At 31.6% G+C, this 18,506-nt stretch overlaps 1 protein-coding gene across 1 annotated transcript; it reads right to left on the bottom strand.

Moving 5' to 3' along the window:
• Nucleotides 1-1,490: 1,490 nt before the first annotated feature.
• On the bottom strand, nucleotides 1,491-17,197 carry LOC134710197 (serine/threonine-protein phosphatase 6 regulatory ankyrin repeat subunit B-like). Its single transcript, XM_063570428.1, has 4 exons — nucleotides 16,813-17,197; nucleotides 13,909-14,138; nucleotides 12,710-12,983; nucleotides 1,491-7,112 (listed from the first exon to the last, which is right to left on the bottom strand). The coding sequence occupies exons 1-4, from the start codon at nucleotides 17,027-17,029 to the stop codon at nucleotides 2,689-2,691; spliced, it is 5,145 nt and encodes a 1,714-aa protein (XP_063426498.1). The 5' UTR covers nucleotides 17,030-17,197; the 3' UTR covers nucleotides 1,491-2,688.
• Nucleotides 17,198-18,506: the final 1,309 nt, after the last annotated feature.

The raw sequence follows: 18,506 nt of genomic DNA, 5'->3' as shown, positions 1-18,506 counted from the left end.
TTATCTATGCCTAAGAAATCCATAGTTTTTTTTCTGAAAAACTCAAAGTTTTGTTAACAGGAAATATATAAATGACCACATTATTGATATTCATGTCAACACTTAATCGCTAAGGTGTTGTCTACTGGGCTGGTGATACCCTCGGTGACGAAATGTCCACTATAAGTGGCATCGTACTCTATTACTTACTTCTAAAAAAAAAATCAAAATGTGATATTCTATTATCTACCACATTTATAAATTTATCTAAATCAGAATCAAGAGATTTTTTATCAGATTTTTTCCTACATTACTGTCAAGGATAAGTAAAGGGTTAAACAGTTTGATCCCTTCCTCCACCCAAAACAAAAAACAATATGTTCCTGTCAAACATCAAGGACATGTGGTTGCTATCAGCTATTTTATTTGTTTTTGTTGTTTTTTCCTCATAAACCTGGCATTTGTGTCTCTTTTTAGGGTTCGTATTACCTAGTCCTCGTTTGTCTATGATGTGTCATGTGTACTATTATTTGTCTGTTTGTCTTTTGTTATTTTAAGCAATGACATTGTCAGCTTAATTTCGATCTTTGCGTTTGAATATCCAACAGGCATTTTTTGCCCTTCCTTTGTCATGTCAAAAAATTTAATGCCTTACCTTATGAGATGGGTTTTTTTCATTGTTGAAGGCTGTTTACAGCAACTTACATTCACCGAATTCAACTTTGATGGATATTTATCTCATTGGCAATTATGATTCATATATGATGTATTTTTTAACTGTATTTTTTTAACTAGTATTTGCTGCTAGACATTTAGAAATAACAGTAATCAGATATCGGGTCTATGCGATGGATAGACATATTGGTATTTATATACCATAATACTTCAGGTCTTTTACGAACCTATACAAATATTTTTACAATACCACCGCTTCTTTTTTAAAATCATTTCTAAGGTATATTAGATTACAAATGCAACATGTTAAAAGTGTTTTTAAACTAAATCTAATAAAAAAAAACTGTCTTTAAGTGTTAAATCAGCATCATATAATTCCTGAATTTATCTAAAATGTATCAGCAGGTGTCTTACTTATAACAATGTATGCCTATAAGACACCATGCCCATTAGCACTAGTCTTTTAATTTTCAGTAAACCATCAGCGTAATCTGACACATCCCTTACACTTAACAATGAAAAACGTTTATTATTGAGGTCATCTAATCATCATGATTAACTATTTAATTCACAAATACATATTTCTCATTATCACACTTAATATAACCTATTTAATCAATGTCAAAACCATAATTTGTTTAATCTTTTGTAAAACACATAGTAATGATTACAATTTTATTTTAAATTCCTTAAACAAAAGTTCAAACCTATAATAAATTTTAATAAATGAATGAAATTTAAAAAGTAGCTTTTTACATTTTTTTTAAGCAAAACATTGGAGAATGTAGATAATTTGTCAAAATAGAACTATTTAACAAAAAAAGCGTTACCAGAAGGGAAGATCATATTTTCACAATAATATGATATGTATAAATTATCAAATGAAATATAAAATCAATATCAATTTCCTTTGAAGAAATCCCTAAAATAAAAAATTAACAAAGATATAGCTAAATACTTTAAAAAACATTTGCGGTTAACATCAAAAGTGCAATAAAACTGATTAATTTAAAAAAAAAAAAGTTTGCTCTTGTTGTCTTATTCCTCTCTGTAAAATGCAACATTGACTTTATTGGATATGTTTTTCCCATCAAAGCAAGTTTATTAATCATAGTATGTATATAATACTGACAATTCAGACAGGCAATATGTAGTATGAAACTTCTATTATTGCAAAAAGTAAAATCACAAAAATTCTGAACTCAGAGGAAAATCAATTTGAAAAGTCCATAATCACATGGCAAAATCAAATAACAAAACGCATCAAAAACGAATGGACAAGAACTGTCATATTCCTGACTTGGTACAGGCATGATTGCAACATACATTATTGTTTGCCTTTATATCTAGCCACATTTTTACATATTTTATAATCATGCATACAAGCCATCACTTAAAGTGTTAGACCATACAAATCACATTTATTAAAGTCGATTCCACTTTCTATATGTATCAGCTACTAATTTTCTATGTACATGATCACAGGCTTTCATAACAGATACCTGGTCAATATAATCACATCGGTAAATCTTCAATATTTCTGCGTGCCCAGCTTCAAAAGTCAATACATGGGACTGATTATCGTTGTTACATTTATCACTTTCTTTTCCTCTTTCTATCAGCATTCTTACTACTTGTGTATGACCATGTTTACAGCCATCATTAAAGATTATCCGTGTTAACAGGCCAGCATTAATGATGATCGATCTCTCCTGTTCATTTTTTTAGGACAGTTTTTCTTTGTCTGGAACAATTTTAGTATTTATGTATGACCATGTTCACAAACTTTCATATGAGCTGACTGATCATTCCTGTCCTTTTTCTAATAACAAATTCACTCGTTCTGTAAAACTATTTTCACAAGCTGTCTTATCAGTCCAGTCAATTTTATCAAAGTCTGCTCTTTTTTTGTTTTTGCTATTTACTATTTATAGATCTGTATGGGGGATTCCTTTTCACATGCTTTGAATACATATGACTCCGTGTAGCAACTATTCAGTTATTTTTGTATGCCCATTTGACTCGCCTTCACTTTCATGTTGTATTATAGTCTGCACTTCTATCGTATATTATCTCGATTGCTTCTATATTACCACTGCAATGAGCTTCCATGACATTTGACTGATCAGATGTGTTAACTTTATTGTATTCTGCCCCTCTGTTTGATAAAACGTTTACTATTTCTGTATAATTATGTTCCCAAGCGATAAATAGTGGTGATTTATCATCAAAATCACAGTAATTAAAGTCTGCCCATTTGTCTAATAGCAATTTTACTATTACTGTATGGCCAAATCTACAAGCAATTGTTAAAGGAGTGCTTCCCTTATCATCAGATGTATTACAATTTGCTTCTCTATCTAACAAAATCCATACAATTTCTGGATGACCATTTTCACAAGCCTTCATAATAGATGACTGACCTGATCTGTCACATTTATTAAAGTCTGCTCCTTTATCCAATAATGTCCTTACTATTTCTGTGTGACCATATTCACAAGCTGTCATGATTGGTGACTGACCCATTATGTCAAAATTGTCATATTCTGCTCCTTTATCAAACAACAAACTTGCAACTTTTTCGTGACCTTGTTTACAAGCCTTCATGAGAGGTGTCTCACCCAATATGTCACACTTATTCAAGTCAGCTCCTCTGTCTAATAACAAACGGGTTATTTCAATAGCATTATGTTCACAAGCCTTCATTAGCAATGTTCGACCGCTGCTGTCACATTCATTTAACCCTATTCCTTTATGCAGTAGTATATTTACAATTTCTCTATCACTATTTTTTATAGCATGCATTATAAGGAGAGAACATTCAGCATAATTGGAATTAAAGTCTCCTTTGTTTTCCAACAAAATCCTTACTGCACCAGTATGACCATGTTTACATGCATACATTAGAGGTGACCTTCCTTTTTTATCGCAGTTACTATAGTCTATCCCTTTATCTACCAAGATCCTAACTATTTCTGTTTGACTATATTTACAAGCATACATAAGAAGTGATTGTCCATTATTATTGCATTTTACAACGTCTGCATTAGTATTTAACAACATCTTACCGATTTTTGTATGGCCACGTTTACATGCGATCATAATAGGTGAACAGCCATTGTTATCACATTGATCAATGCTTGCTCCGCTGAATATCAGCCTCCCTAAAACCTTTTGATGACCATGTTTACAAGAATACAGTACAGCTGACCATCGCCATTTGTTACATTTATTTAAGTCAACTCTTCTTTCTAACAACATCTTTACTATGTCTTCATGTCCGTTTCTACAAGCACACATTAATGGTGACCAGCCCTTTTTATTACACTTATTATAGTCAACATTTTTATCTAACAATATTTTGACAAATTCTGTTAGCCCTCTTGAACAAGCCTCCATAAAAAGTGACCTTCCTTTTCTGTCACATTGGTTACAGTCTACTCCTCTGTTAAACAACATCTTAACTATTTCAAAATCTCCATACACAACACCATGCATTATGGGTGACTGACCCAATTTGTTCAACTTATTACAGTCTACCTCTTTGTCTAACAACATCTTTATTATTTCTGTATGACCTTTGCTACAGGCAAATGCAATAGATGTCCAACCGTTAATGTCAGATTTGTTGGAGTCTACCCCATTGTCCAATAGCATTCTTACTATGTCTGTATGACCATGCTTACAGGACAACACTAGGGGCGTCTGATCCATGATGTTAGATATATCACAATTCACTCCCTTTTCTATCAACATTTGTACAATGACTGTATGACCAAATCTACAAGCCTCCATTAATGGCGTATTGTAACGATTATCAAATGTATTACAGTCTGCTCCTTTTTCTGACAGTAATTGGAAAATTGCGGGAAAACCATTTCGACAGACAACCAGAATTGTTGATCGATTGAATTTGTCAAATTTATTATAATCTACGCCTCTGACTAACAGCATTTTGACTATTTCGATAAAACCCATTTCACAAGAATACATTAAAGCTGATTTACCAACATTGTCACATTTATCCAAGTCTACCTCTTTGTTTAATAACATTTGTACAATTCTTTTATGTCCAAATTCACAAGCATACATTAATGCTGACTTACCATCATTGTCAACTTCATCATAGTTTACCTCCTTGTCTCTCCAAATTCCAACCATTTCTGTATTATCACACTCATTTATTACATGTGACCGTCCCCGTAGGTTAAAGTTTCCTCCTTTATCTAACAATATCTTGACTATTTCTTTATGGCCGTTTTTACTTGCCTTTATTATCGGTGACATACCAAATTCGTCACATGTATTATAGTTAAGACCTCTATATAATAACCAACGCACTATTTCTGTTCTACCATGTTCACATGCTAGCATAACAGGTGACTGACCCCAGCTGTCACATTTTTCACAAAGTGCCCCTCTTCCTACCAACATCTTCACTATTGTTAAACGATTATATTTACAAGAAAACATAATAGGTGTCCAACCTTTATTATCCGATTGATCAAAGTCTGCCCCTCTATCCAACAACATCTTTACAGTTCCTGTGTAACCATGTTCACAAGCCGTAAGTAAAGGTGTTAAACCATTATTATTAGCTTTATTATGATATATCCTTCTGTCTAATAACATTCGTACTATTTCCTTTTTACCTTGTTTACAAGCAATAAGTAGAGGTGACGTACCAAAGTTGTCAGATTTATTCAAATTTGCACCTCTATCTATCAGTATTCTAACTATTTCTGTATGACCATTTTCACAAGCCTTTGATATAGAGGACTGACTACGATTGTCGAAATCATTAAAGTCTGCTCTTTTGTCTAAAAGGAACTTAACTATTTCTGTATAGCCATGTTCACATGCAATCATTACAGGTGACTGACCAGAACTGTCACATTTATTACAGTCTGCTCCTCTGTCCATCAACATCTTAACTATTCCCATGTGACCGTGTGTACAAGCCTTAATTAAAGGTGACTTACCATATCTGTCAATTGTTTTTAAGTCTGCTTCTCTGTCTAACAACATCCTTACAATTTCTGTATAGCCAAGTTCACATGCAATCATGACAGGTGACTGATTATCATGTGTACACTGGTTAACATCAACTTCATTGTGTAAACACCAATTGATCAAAGGGATATCTCCAATTGAACAACAATGTAACAAAGCTGTAGAATATCTTATTCCCCTACCAAAACAAAAATAATCATTGGTTTCGTTATCGAAGGTTTGTGCCAGTTGTTTTTGACATGATTTATCAAGTTTTTGCAAATGTTCCAATAGTTTTAATCTAAACTGAGATATCTTCATATTAATATTATCAAAAATATTGCCAACATTTCCCTTTAACCATTCATCAATTAATCTCTGCATGTAACTTTTGTGATATTTCAGAGGAACAACGGTAATAAATTGATCCATGTTCTCCTCTTTTTCTAATAAGAATCGCTTATTAATCAGACGGCTATCTGCATTCTTTATCAAGCAATTTGTAATTTTTTGTCCAAAGTAGAAGGCCAAAAAGTCAAATATTTTATCATGTAAAGTTGAGTAAAAATATTCGTTTTCACAAAAGTTCTTTAACTTCTTACTTACATAAGTATTTGTAAGTGAGTCAAGTTCATCCTTTATAACAAGTAGTGATACGCCTCGGTCCAGTTTACATGCCTGAAATGTGTTCTTAATAACAAATTTGGTTGTGGGATCAATATCTTCTGTCAATATTTTCTCCTTCAATTCATTGTTAAATATGACACATAAAACTAGAGCACAGTATTTAGTATAATGTCCCATCTGAAAGAGCTTGTCAATTTCTGATTCATAAACTGAAAACGGTTTCTGAAATAAATCTACAACATCAAAGGTAGGATTATCATGCCACATTTTACAAAGAAGAGGAAAACAATCGTATAAATCATAAAGGTCGGCAATCTCTGAGGTTTTTGCTTTTAAATACAGCTCTGCTATTGATTGTTTTTCAGCTTTTGACAAACATATTTCGTTTGATAACATGTTACATACACATGACGTAAAAATGGATAAAATATTAAATTTATCATCCTGAAAAACTTGTAATCGACATGCTGCAATTATTTTTGTTCGCTTGTTTTCAAGAATTCTTTTTATACGCTCAATGAGTGTGTTCCACTTTTTGATATCACTTTGGTCAACGGAAAAGTTTCCACACAAATCATCAATAACAAACAATGCTTTTTTATTCGGATTGTGAAACTTAATAATGTCATCTGGATCAGACACAATAATAACATCATATTCTTCATTTGACATTTGTAAAGCAACATATTGTAGAGTTGCTGTCTTCCCTGCACCAGAACTTGCAGTTATAGTAACACAACTATTCTCCTGTATACATTTAAGTACATGCTGGGCAGCCCTTGTGTTTATAAACATCTTTACATTGTTCTCCCAGTCTACAAGTATTTTGTTGATTTGTTCTGAAATTAAAAAAATATATAAATTATTATCGATTATCTTTCTTCAACTTGTGGTTATTTGGAAATTTTAGCGGCATTATATATTTTAGCAAAAGTGCATACAGAAAGAATGTCATACATTGATTTCATTTTCGTTAATATGGAGGTTTTACTACAACTTTACGTAATCTTAAATCAATAATTGTCCATGTTAATGAGGTCATGGTCAGATGAACTGTAACAGACATACATGTACACCTTACAATCATTATATACTCTAAATATAGGTAGCCAATTACTTGTAATAATAAAGTATCAGCCCTAGTCACTAATATTTAACATTGACCAATGAACCATGAAAATGAAGCAAAGGTCATATGAACTAATCCATACGATATGTTTACTACACATTTATTCCATACATCAAACATAGTTCACCAATTGGTGATAGTATCTGAGAAACAACTTAACTAAAAAAATCAATTTTATTCATAAACCATGAAAATAAACTCAGGTGAACCCTTGATTTTACGTCTTTGCTATTCAAGCACTTCTACATTACTGAGTTTTAAACTCTTTGGGGCAAAGTTTGCCTAACAAGGATTTGGCTATTAATTAAATGGTTCTTTTAAGTTGTACAGATCTACAACAGTTTCGGTTCTTATACATTCTCGGCTTTAAACTATTTGGCTTTGAATACTCTTGGTCGTAAAACCAGAAAGGCGTTTCGGACGCATATTGATAAAGTAGTGTTTAATTTTTGTTTTAAAGCAATGAGTATATGCCATATATCAGGTATGCGTCGAATTTTAAAAAAATGCAATGTTATGCATTATATTATTATAATTACTTTGACAGAACCATGCATTAAATTACAATTACAATTACATTCATTTATCGAAGTAATGCATTTTTTTGGCAAAGTAATGCATTTAATTACATACTACATTCGTGAATTTTATTAGGTGAATAGAAAAGTAAAACATTTTAAAAACACATAATTAAATTCTTTTTTTTTTTTATTATTTAAACTTAATGTAAGCTTTTTTTCTATAAATGTATTTTTTGGTTTTTTTAATTTCGATCAATAAATTTATTACTGAGAATTTCTTTCCTATTTATATAATTAACATTGAGCTTAATTAATGAATAATTGTTAAAATGGGGAAAACAATGATTGTAAAACACACTAGTTTGTGTATTATAACAATCTATTATAATATTTTATTTAATTAAGACAAGGTAAATGTATGAAATGAAATGAAATAAAGAATATATTCAAATGATCAGTTTTTCAAGAAATCTTAATTTCTGCTAAAGTTAAATCTCCAACAATATTTTAAAGATGTTGTATGTGAAAAAAATGTTAAAGTAATGCATTATTTTACAATATCATTGAATGAAAAAAATTGCTGCATTACACATTGCATGCAATTACTTGGAAAAATGTAATGCACGATAGTAATGCATTACCATGCATTACAGTTACAAATTAGAAATAACCGATGCCTACCATATATATATATAATAACTGCCGGTTGACTTTCAGTACCCAGGAATTTCATCAGCTCATTAGTACTTCGGTACTGATAAAATTTATAAACTTTCTCTATTGTTTGTTTATAAATTTATAAATTATTAACAATAAAATCTTCCTTATGCAAAGTTGACTAGAAATGGATTTGGCTAACTTTTTTGCGTCTTTTTTTGGTCCTATAGCTTATTAGCTGTTTTGGTTCTGTCACATGATTTGCTTTGAAATATTCGGCTTCAGACGCATGACATTTATAAAGCGGGTCTGGGATTTTTTTTTCTGTATATATTCTCTTTTCAATTTAGGACTCTGCCTTTTTTTCTGATTTGTAGATATTTGTTTTATTTTTCTGCTTTTATACAGTTTATTTTAATCTACTTTATTTTGTCAGAAATCAACAAGAAATAAGTTCCTAAACTGCCAGTAAACATACTTTTTTTGTGATTTGTAGATCTTTGCTTTATTTTTCTGCATTTTTACAGTTTATTTCAATCTACATTATTTTGCTAGAAAATCAACAGGAAAGAAGTTGCTAAACTGCCAGTAAAGAGAGTTTTTTGTATTTTTAAAGAATTTCATGTTTGTTTAACCTGTCACAATCGATGCCTATATTTCAATTTGTCAAGGACCTGACCACGGATTATAGACTTGACCTGCATCTGGCATCATAAACAAAATGTCTCTTATACTAAAATTACGAGGTCCAATTTGTCAGCCGTCATCACGTAAAAACGATTAATCAAAGAATTCAACTTTATATATAACTTATATAGTACAATGGTGTTGATTAAAAATTACACCACTCCAGGCCCCATTGTTTTCCACGTAATTAATATTGCTAATAATTAAGAAGTTCCGGGTCGACTCGACCAGACAGATAAGGTGATAGGTAACAGGTGAATGTACTATTGGTATCGGTGTCGGAGTCCGACACCGATACCAATAGTACATTCGCATGTTACCTATCACCTTATCTGTACGTTCCACATCTGACAGGCGCACCACCAAACGGTGTATTTAGAATTTTGCTGTATACTGTTGAGTAAAAAATAATCCATTCCAGGCCCTTTTGTTTTCCAAATTATTAATATTACCAATAATTGATAGGTTCCAGGTCGACGGGTTCAAACAGAAAGATTTTGAAAGCAGAGAAAACTGTGCGTCTTTTATTATCGGCATGACTTAATCAGATGACAATACCAATACTAAAATAAGGCATACGCATTAATTCAGTCACGGACCCGCGATATCACGGGTGTATTATAGTATAAAAGATATAGATTGAACAGGTCATAAGTAAGTGCAAGGATATAGCGTTAACTTGCATTTTCTCAAATAGATAAAGGACCAGAATTGGAAAATTGAAAATATTAAACTTGACCTCCATTTTGTCATAAATACCTACATATTATTTGAAAATCTTTAGTGTAATGGTTTGTGCTTTATTAAAGTCTGCAAAACTTTCTTAACTACTTTTAAAAATATCCTGTTAACAACAGATTTAAATATAAGAAAAAATATTGTACAAATATTTTAACATATTCCTGATTAAAAAAAGTAAACGATTAACGGAAGCGTATCCTATGTTGGTTTAATTGTTATGATTTTATATATAATGTCGTTTCCAAAGTTAACATACAAAACGTTATCTATAGGTATCATTTGTTTTCCCTTTCGTTTTAAAGAATATTCTAAGTTTGTCTATTTGTCCATTCGTTTTTTATGCGTTTTGTTTTTTGATTTTGCCATGTGATTATGGACTTTCCAAATTGATTTTCCTCTGAGTTCAGTATTTTTGTGATTTTACTTTTTAAATATATATATATATATATATATATTATCCATAAAAACAACGAACATGTAAAGTCGGCTTATTACTGATTGTTGTATCTGTCTTAATTATTTGAGATAAAAAATTTTAGAAAACTCATTTATTTTCTATTTAATCGTCTGCTGAATAAGCCCTGGACTCATTTATTACGAAAACAAACAGAATAAATTAACAATAGTTCTCACTATTGTTTACTGGAAATCGTATTACTCACAAAATGAAAGAACATGAACAGGTTAACGAGCAAGCTTGAATGTAAGAAAAAAAGTTAACGATTTTGATTTTATTAGTATTTTGATTTTTCGTGTTAATAATTTCTCTGATACTTATGACTCCGTTTAAATAATAAGCGGGTTTTTAACTCGACAAATAGCTTTAATAAGATTCAGCTTGACAATTTTTGCCGTGAGATCGTAGCTTGCTTAAACAAAATTGAGAATTGAAATGATGTGTCAAAGAGACAACAATCCTCCTAAGGGCAGAAAACAGTCAAAGATAAGTGATCAATTGACACCTTTTGCATAAATATTTATGTTGACAATTTTTTTTTTTTTTTTTTTTTTTAGATAATTTGTCTTTCAATGACATTCAAATTAACAATAGTAATTAAAAAAAAACACTTCCTGATTTTAGGTGTGGTCAAATGGTGAGTTCGGCCATCTTGATTTATTTTAATTCTTCTCGTTCTTGTAAATAAACTCATCATAGATACCAGGACTAAATTTGGTAATTTGGACACTGTTGATTGTAAACTATACCTACATCTTTAAAAAAAATTTGATTACTTGAAAATTTGGTTCTAGATGTTACATGTTCAAAAATTATTTTGTTTAGTAGCTATAACTTTGATCTTAGAAACAGGGACCTCAATATCAAAATGAATCTCCTAAAATCATTTGTGACCATATTTATCAGAGTAATGTGTAGTACTTGATTTGGCATTTATAGACCACTTCTTCGGTGTACAATATAAAGTAAAATCACAAAAATACTGAACTCCATGAAATTCAAAACGGGAAGTTTCTAATCAGATGGCAAAGTCAAAAATTCAAAGACAACCAACGATTGGATATTTCTGACTTAATACAGGCATTTTTTTAGGTAGATATGGTGGATATAACCTGGTTTTAAAGCTAGCTAAACCTGTAACTTGTCGCATCAAATTCCATGATATTGACAACAATGTATGAATAAAATAAACACAATAAGTTAATATGTCACAAACAACAACACGAAACAAACCAATAAATGGGGTTAATCTAAGATGCTCCGGAAGGGTAGACAAATGCTGCTCCACAAAAGCTCAAACACACCAAAGGAAAGGTTAACAACTGTCATATTCTTGACTTTATACAGGCATTTTCGTATTCAGTTGAACGTATTTCATTCACAAATAATAATGTGCAATAAATTAATAAATCAAACAACTACGCTTGGTTTAGTTTCTCGCCAAATAGTCAATAGTTCGTTTTCATGTATGTTGCATTGGCGTTGTTTTTGTTGCACTTTAGTGTTTTGTTGTTTTCCTCTTATAGTTGATGTGTTTCCCTCGGTTTTGTTTTGTAGCCCGGATTTTTTTCTCTTAATCGATTTATGACTTTTGAAAAGCGGTATTCTACTTATTTAAGCCTATAACGTGTAATGTTGGCTATTTTTTCTTTTCTTTAAATTCCTTTGGAGTTTGGTCTTAAGTTATACTTTGTGAATTTTACTTTTAGTATTCTTTCTTTTCCCACAAAAGTGTTTTTTTCCTTCAAATCATAGTGTAGGATAAACTCAGACAATCGAGTTACCTCTAGCTTGAATAATAATTTGTTAACCGATACTTATTATCATATTTGTTTAAAAAGGATTAGAAACACTCAATTTCGTAAATAGTAATCAAAGATACCAGAACTATAATTTAGTACGCCAGAAGAGCGTTTCGTCTACATAAGACCCTTCAGTGACGCTCCAGTTAAAATAGTTTAATAGACACACAAGTACAAAGTTGAAGAGCATTGAGGGCCCAAAACTCCAAAAAGATGTGCGAAATACGGCTAAGGTAATGTATTCCTGTCAAAGTATGTAGTTTATGCAATTGTTTTAGTTCTAGATAGAACAATTATCTACCTTTATCGTCTATTTCATGATACATGGATTATTTTCTTATTAACAACCTTATTATTCAATGTCAATCTAAAGTATTCATAGGAGTCAAATGAAATTATTTTTTCTAAATTTAAATCAGATCAAGAGTGTATCACTGTTTACCTCTAACATTCCATGGAACTGTGTCCTTCTGAGACGTTTCTAGCTGTTGAAGTTTTCTTGAAACATCAGCATGTTCTTCTTGTAATAATTCATGGGATTTCTTTATTTTAGTATGTGACATTTCTAGTCGTTCAAATGATTCTTTTAGATCCCTGATTTCATCATTAGACCGTTTGATTTCCAGCATAATTTCTTGGTTGGTCTGATCTAAAGGTCTGATTTTAAGATAATCACACTCCTGCTTCATCTGCTGTCCGCCCAATCTGTCAATGGCCTGTAAAATATTGCTTGAAAATTAGTTATTTGCTTACTAAGAGCAAACGAAGGTTAACGTAGTATACAGCTTATTTTAATCTTGAACTTTTATACAAGCAAAGACGGAATGGCTATATGTCAATAATAGAAGGGCAAACTGTCATTTTGCAGACTTTTACCTTTTCATAAGTTAGAAACATTTGGTAAAATATGAAATATAAAAAAGAAGATATGGTATAATTTCCACTGAGACAACTCTCTTCAAGAGACCAAATAGCACAGAAATTAACAACTATAGTTCATCGTACGGCCTTCAACATACTGCAAAGCCCATACCGCATAGTCAGCTTTAAAATACCCCGAAATAACAATTGTAAAACAATTCAAACGAGAAAACTGACGACCTAATTTTTGTATAAAAGATGAACGAAATACAAATATGTAACATTAAAAAAAAGACAACCACTGAATTACAGACTCTTGACTTTGGACAGGCACATACATACAGAAAGTCAAGTATAAATCACTCATGTTCGCTTCTTCAAGAATGATGCATCATAATTGTTGTAATAATTTTCTTCATCAGCATTAGTATCATCACATACATTTTGTGGTCGAATATGTTTAAACATTTTTTAAAAGGTTTCTGTTTTACTCCCTAGTAATTAATCAATTGTCTGTAAGAAACAGAAGAAACATGATTGTATGTAAGGAAAATCTAAGATGGCAAAATCCACCATTTGTGAAAATGGACATTCAAAATTCAAAATTCCCCAAAAAAAAGGGTATGATTGCAAGAAAACAAGTATCACTCAACATATATATTAAGTTCTATTATTAAAATGAAGCAGTATTTAGTTGGAAATTGTATCCTGTTTTGTATAAATAAATAGAAATAAAACAAAACCGTAAGGTGTCTTAAATTATTGAATAGCACGACGTACGCTAGTTATATCATCCCACGCAGTATTGAACAATGGTGTGTCTATTTTGCCATAGCCCAGGTGAGCCATATAGTTCCTGTAGTATTTGATTCGGGCTAAATCTGCACCTGGCGTTTTTTCCGTGGCAGAAGGTCGGCCGTCAAATCCACAAACAGGAGGCGAAATTGTTGTCAGATTTCTCAATAATATTATCATTAAAATGACATCAAATGTTTTAGAATCTGGAAGATCTACAAATAATAAATCATGATAAGCTTGAAATTGATAAACATAAAGAATATCAATGCTATAGAAACAAAAGCAAGAAACAATGAAAGATTGATTTTTGTATTTGCTTTCCTTTCAGTGGTTAATACCATATACATGTGCATGAGAAGAACAATAGGTAGGTTCTGTAATAATATTGATCTGGATAAAGGGCAAGCACTTTCGACAGCCATTTGATGTATATTTAATACAAAAATACAAGCCTTGGAAAGTGCCACCAACAGACCCCTTTAACCAGTTTTTGCGAGAGTTCGTAACGTGCAGAAAGCATGGAACACTATCTACACAAGGTATCATATTTTATGTATTGCACATATCACTTCATTTACTACACTTTTGCAAAGTATGAACCAATTCTATCATTTATCATTTACACACCTTTAAAAGAAAACAAAATAAATTAAAAACCGATTGTTCAAAGAACAATTGAAGGTCTTTCAACCAATAAGGATCTATTTTGGTCAACCAATAAGGATCTATTTCTGGTCCCCGAGGGTATCACCAGTAGTCAGCACTTCGGTGTTGACATGAATATCAATTATATGGTCATTTTTATAAATTTTCTGTTTACAAAACTTTGAATTTTTCGAAAAACTAAGGATTTTCTTACCCCAGGAGTAGATTACCTTAGCCGTAGTTGGCACAACCTTTTGAAATTGTGGATCCTCAATGCTCTTCAACTTTGTATTTGTTTGGTTTATTACTATTTTGATATGAGCGTCACTGATGAGTCTTATGTAGACGAAACGCGCGTCTGGCGTACTAAATTATAATCCTGGTACCTTTGATAACAATTTACACCACTGGGTCGATGCCTCTGCTGGTGGACGTTTCGTCCCCGAGGGTATCACCAGCCCAGTAGTCAGCACTTCGGTGTTGACATGAATATCAATTATGTGGTCATTTTATAAATTTCCTGTATACAAAACTTTGAATTTTTCGAAAAACTAAGGATTTTCTTATCCCAGGCATAGATTACCTTAGCCGTATTTGGCACAACTTTTTGGAATTTTGGATCCTCAATGCTCTTCAACTTTGTATTTGTTCGGTTTATTACTATTTTGATATGAGCGTCACTGATGAGTCTTATGTAGACGAAACGCGCGTCTGGCGTACTAAATTATAATCCTGGTACCTTTGATAACAATTGATATGAAAATATAAAGATTCAGTTGAAAATGTCAGTTGCTATGGCTTTATGATATAAAAATATGAATTTCGAGCAAAGGTCAAAATCTAGAACGTCCAATTAACCTATGACCTTGACCTCAATTTTAAGGTAATAAACCAAGGATCCCAAATCAAAAGACCTTAGGTCTGTATTATGTATGGTTCATGAGTAATATCACTTTACACATAATTCTTAATATAAGAGGGGCAAAAACTCCCATTTATTGTCTACGCACCCTTTCAATAAAAATTTATAAGTTACGACATGTCGCAACTAACAATTTAGTAAAAACAATTTGTCTAAATCTTATAAAGTTAACGAAAATAAGTGAAAATAAGCCAAAATCAAAATTTAGAATTTGACCTTGACCTTTGACCTTGACCTAATTTTCATTTTTTTTGGACCAAGGACCTTAAATCAAAAGACCCTAGGTCTCTATCACTTATATCATATACAAAACTTGGGATAACTCTCATATGGAGTCTCCATATAGCTTCGGTCAAAATAAAACAGAACATCCTGACGATATAACGAGCAATTTGGAAAAAAATATTTGTCGGTTTCTTATACGGTTGTGAAGATTAAGCGATAACAAGAAAAACAATGTTCGGGGAGATAACTCTTATATTGGAAATTATTTGATTCGCGGTGTCAGTTTCAAAAGCACATAAACTGTTCGATATCATATTTCATTTATCTAAGCGACATCTTGCGAAACAAAAAAACAGCAAAGGACAAAAAAGTTGGCGGAAGAAAAAAAATAATAATCAGAACAAAACCAATAGGTCTCTCAACCAAAAAGGTTGAAAGACCTAAAAAGTTTTTTTCTGAAATTTACAAGGTATATGGAGCATGTCATGATGACTACTTATATGCTTCTAAGTTTTCTTTTCTTACTATAACTGTAAGATATTATCAAAAACGTCTGTTTGACTGCTGTTGGATAATTTAGAATTGATAGCTATGTTGGTTTGTTGGGTAATGAACTGAAAATCAGAACGTTAACGCTGTTGTTTGTCTCTTGGTCTTTTTCTTTTTATGCCATTTTAAGCTTGAGTTTGAATGTCCGTTTGGATATTTTTCGCCTCTTATTTAGAGTAGACATTAGATGAAGCAGAGACACATTTGGTTTTCAATCAGTTAAATCAGTTTCAAAGAAAATTTGGAAAAAAATTAACGGATAACAGAGAGTTGATAGACACACAAGGTACAACCAAACGGTTGACAGACTCAAATTGATTGCAACCGCTCACATGGTCCTTTGTGCACTATTGTTCAGAAAGAAAAGATAATTGTGACTAGAATATCATACAGTGAAACCCGTATAAAGAACTAATTCCATTTTGTATGAAGATTTGTTGTCTAAGACAAAACACTTCAGTTTACAAAAACTTGAAATTTACTCATGATTTGGTGGATATAGATATGATTGGAGTGCCCAATCAATAACAAGGTTTTGAACTTACCTGGAAAACGAGTGAACAGAAGGTTCCACTGAGCCGCATTTATAACATGTTTCTTTTTCAAATCAAACAGTTTATTGTATGCCTTTTTCAAAGAAGACTCCAAACATGATGGAAGGAATTCACTATCAAATAAGGCTCTAGCTGCACGTGGCGAAATTCCTGTCAGCAATAAACTCATTCTGACATAGTTTTCTTCCTCTGGAGAAAGAGAAGCCATTTTGTTGAGTAGTTAATTCTTTAGACAAAAGTTCAGACTGTTTGTATTACACAGAAATGACAAAGGACCGTCATAGAACAACGTTGTATTTGGTTATTGCCGGCCTTCTTTTTATTATTGTTGATATGAATAAAATCTGACGTTAATATCTCAAATAAAATGTCCATTATTTCCTGTAAAAGAGTAGCAAATATATTTTTAGGACAAAGAAGGAAAATGGTACCATTAAGCTTCATTTTAATTAAATTATAAAAATGTTAAATGTAAAAAAAGTACGAGGACAATTCTGAAATAAAATTGCATAAATCAAAAGCTCAAACACATCAAACGAATAGATGCCTTCTGTCATAATCTTGACTAATTATAGGCATTTTCTTCTGTAGAAAATGGTGGGTGAACCAGATTGTTCCTAGGGATTATTTCGTACGACATTTATTGAAAATTATTTATTATACTCATCTAATTAATCAACATATATTCGGGACAAAATTTTAATAAATATATATAAATAGTTATAAGTGTTTTCTATCTCTGAAATTCCTTTTAATATATTTCAAATTAAAACACATTGTTTTTAAACATTGTCAAACTTTTATTAAGTTCCGATTTTGATGAAAAAATTTCCGGTTTAACTTATAAATGTGTACTTTTATATACAAATATTGAAATAAAGTGAAATCTATTTATAATAAACCCATATGATTTTTTCTTGCAACAGCTCATATTAGTTTTTAAACTTTTTAAAGACATAGTTAAGTCTCCCTCATATCTTGATTTAAATCTAAAATTGAAAATGAGGGTCTGTTGAAAAAAAACACTTTAAGACAACAAAATAGAGGATTTTAGCTTCCCTATTCTGACATTTTTATGTAGCAACATTCCTGCAGAGCGTGGATACGTTGTATATATCTCACAATTGATACGATATTTCCGGGCTTGTTTTTCCTATCATGATTTCTCTGATAGAGGGTTGCTGCTTTCTAGGAAGCTATTACACCCTGCCTTTGTTATTTTTACAGATGTAATCACGAGTTGGTTGACCGTTATGGAATATCCGTTTCACAGATGATATTAGATATGTTCCATATATAGTAACTGCAATCCAGTTCCCTTTTCACAAATGTGTCCTGCCGAATAAGACAATTGACCGGATTTGTAATAACATAAGCCACACGACGGGTGCCACATGTGGAGAAGTATCTGCCTACCCTTCTGGAGCACCTAAAATTATTCAAAATTTTTGGTGGGTCGTGTTGCATAGTTTTTAGATTTCTATATTTTGTCATGTGTATTATTATTTAGATATAGGAAGATGTGGTGTGAGTGTCAATGAGACAACTCTCCATCCAAATTTAAAAAAGTAAAATTATAGGTTTATGTACGACCTTCATTTGTCTGTTTGTCTTTTTATATTTTAGCTATTGTGTTGTCAGTTAGGCGTTTGAATATTCCTCTGGCATCTTCATTCCCTATTTTA

The sequence above is a fragment of the Mytilus trossulus genome, chromosome 3, assembly GCF_036588685.1.
Source record: "Mytilus trossulus isolate FHL-02 chromosome 3, PNRI_Mtr1.1.1.hap1, whole genome shotgun sequence".
Classification (NCBI taxonomy): Eukaryota; Metazoa; Mollusca; class Bivalvia; order Mytilida; family Mytilidae; genus Mytilus; species Mytilus trossulus.
The sequence above is the reverse complement of the archived record's forward strand: the minus strand, read 5'-3'. Positions and strand labels throughout refer to the sequence as shown.

Bases quoted from the DNA above. Each gene is read 5' to 3' on its own strand.
- LOC134710197 (XM_063570428.1), bottom strand. From the start codon at position 17,029: ATGGCTTCTCTTTCTCCAGAGGAAGAAAACTATGTCAGAATGAGTTTA. The intron at 12,984-13,908 runs GTACGTCGTGCT...AATATTTTACAG, and splicing joins CGTGGGATGATATAACTAGC to GCCATTGACAGATTGGGCGG. The intron at 7,113-12,709 runs GTAAACAGTGAT...TTTTAATTTCAG, and splicing joins AGTTCCATGGAATGTTAGAG to AACAAATCAACAAAATACTT.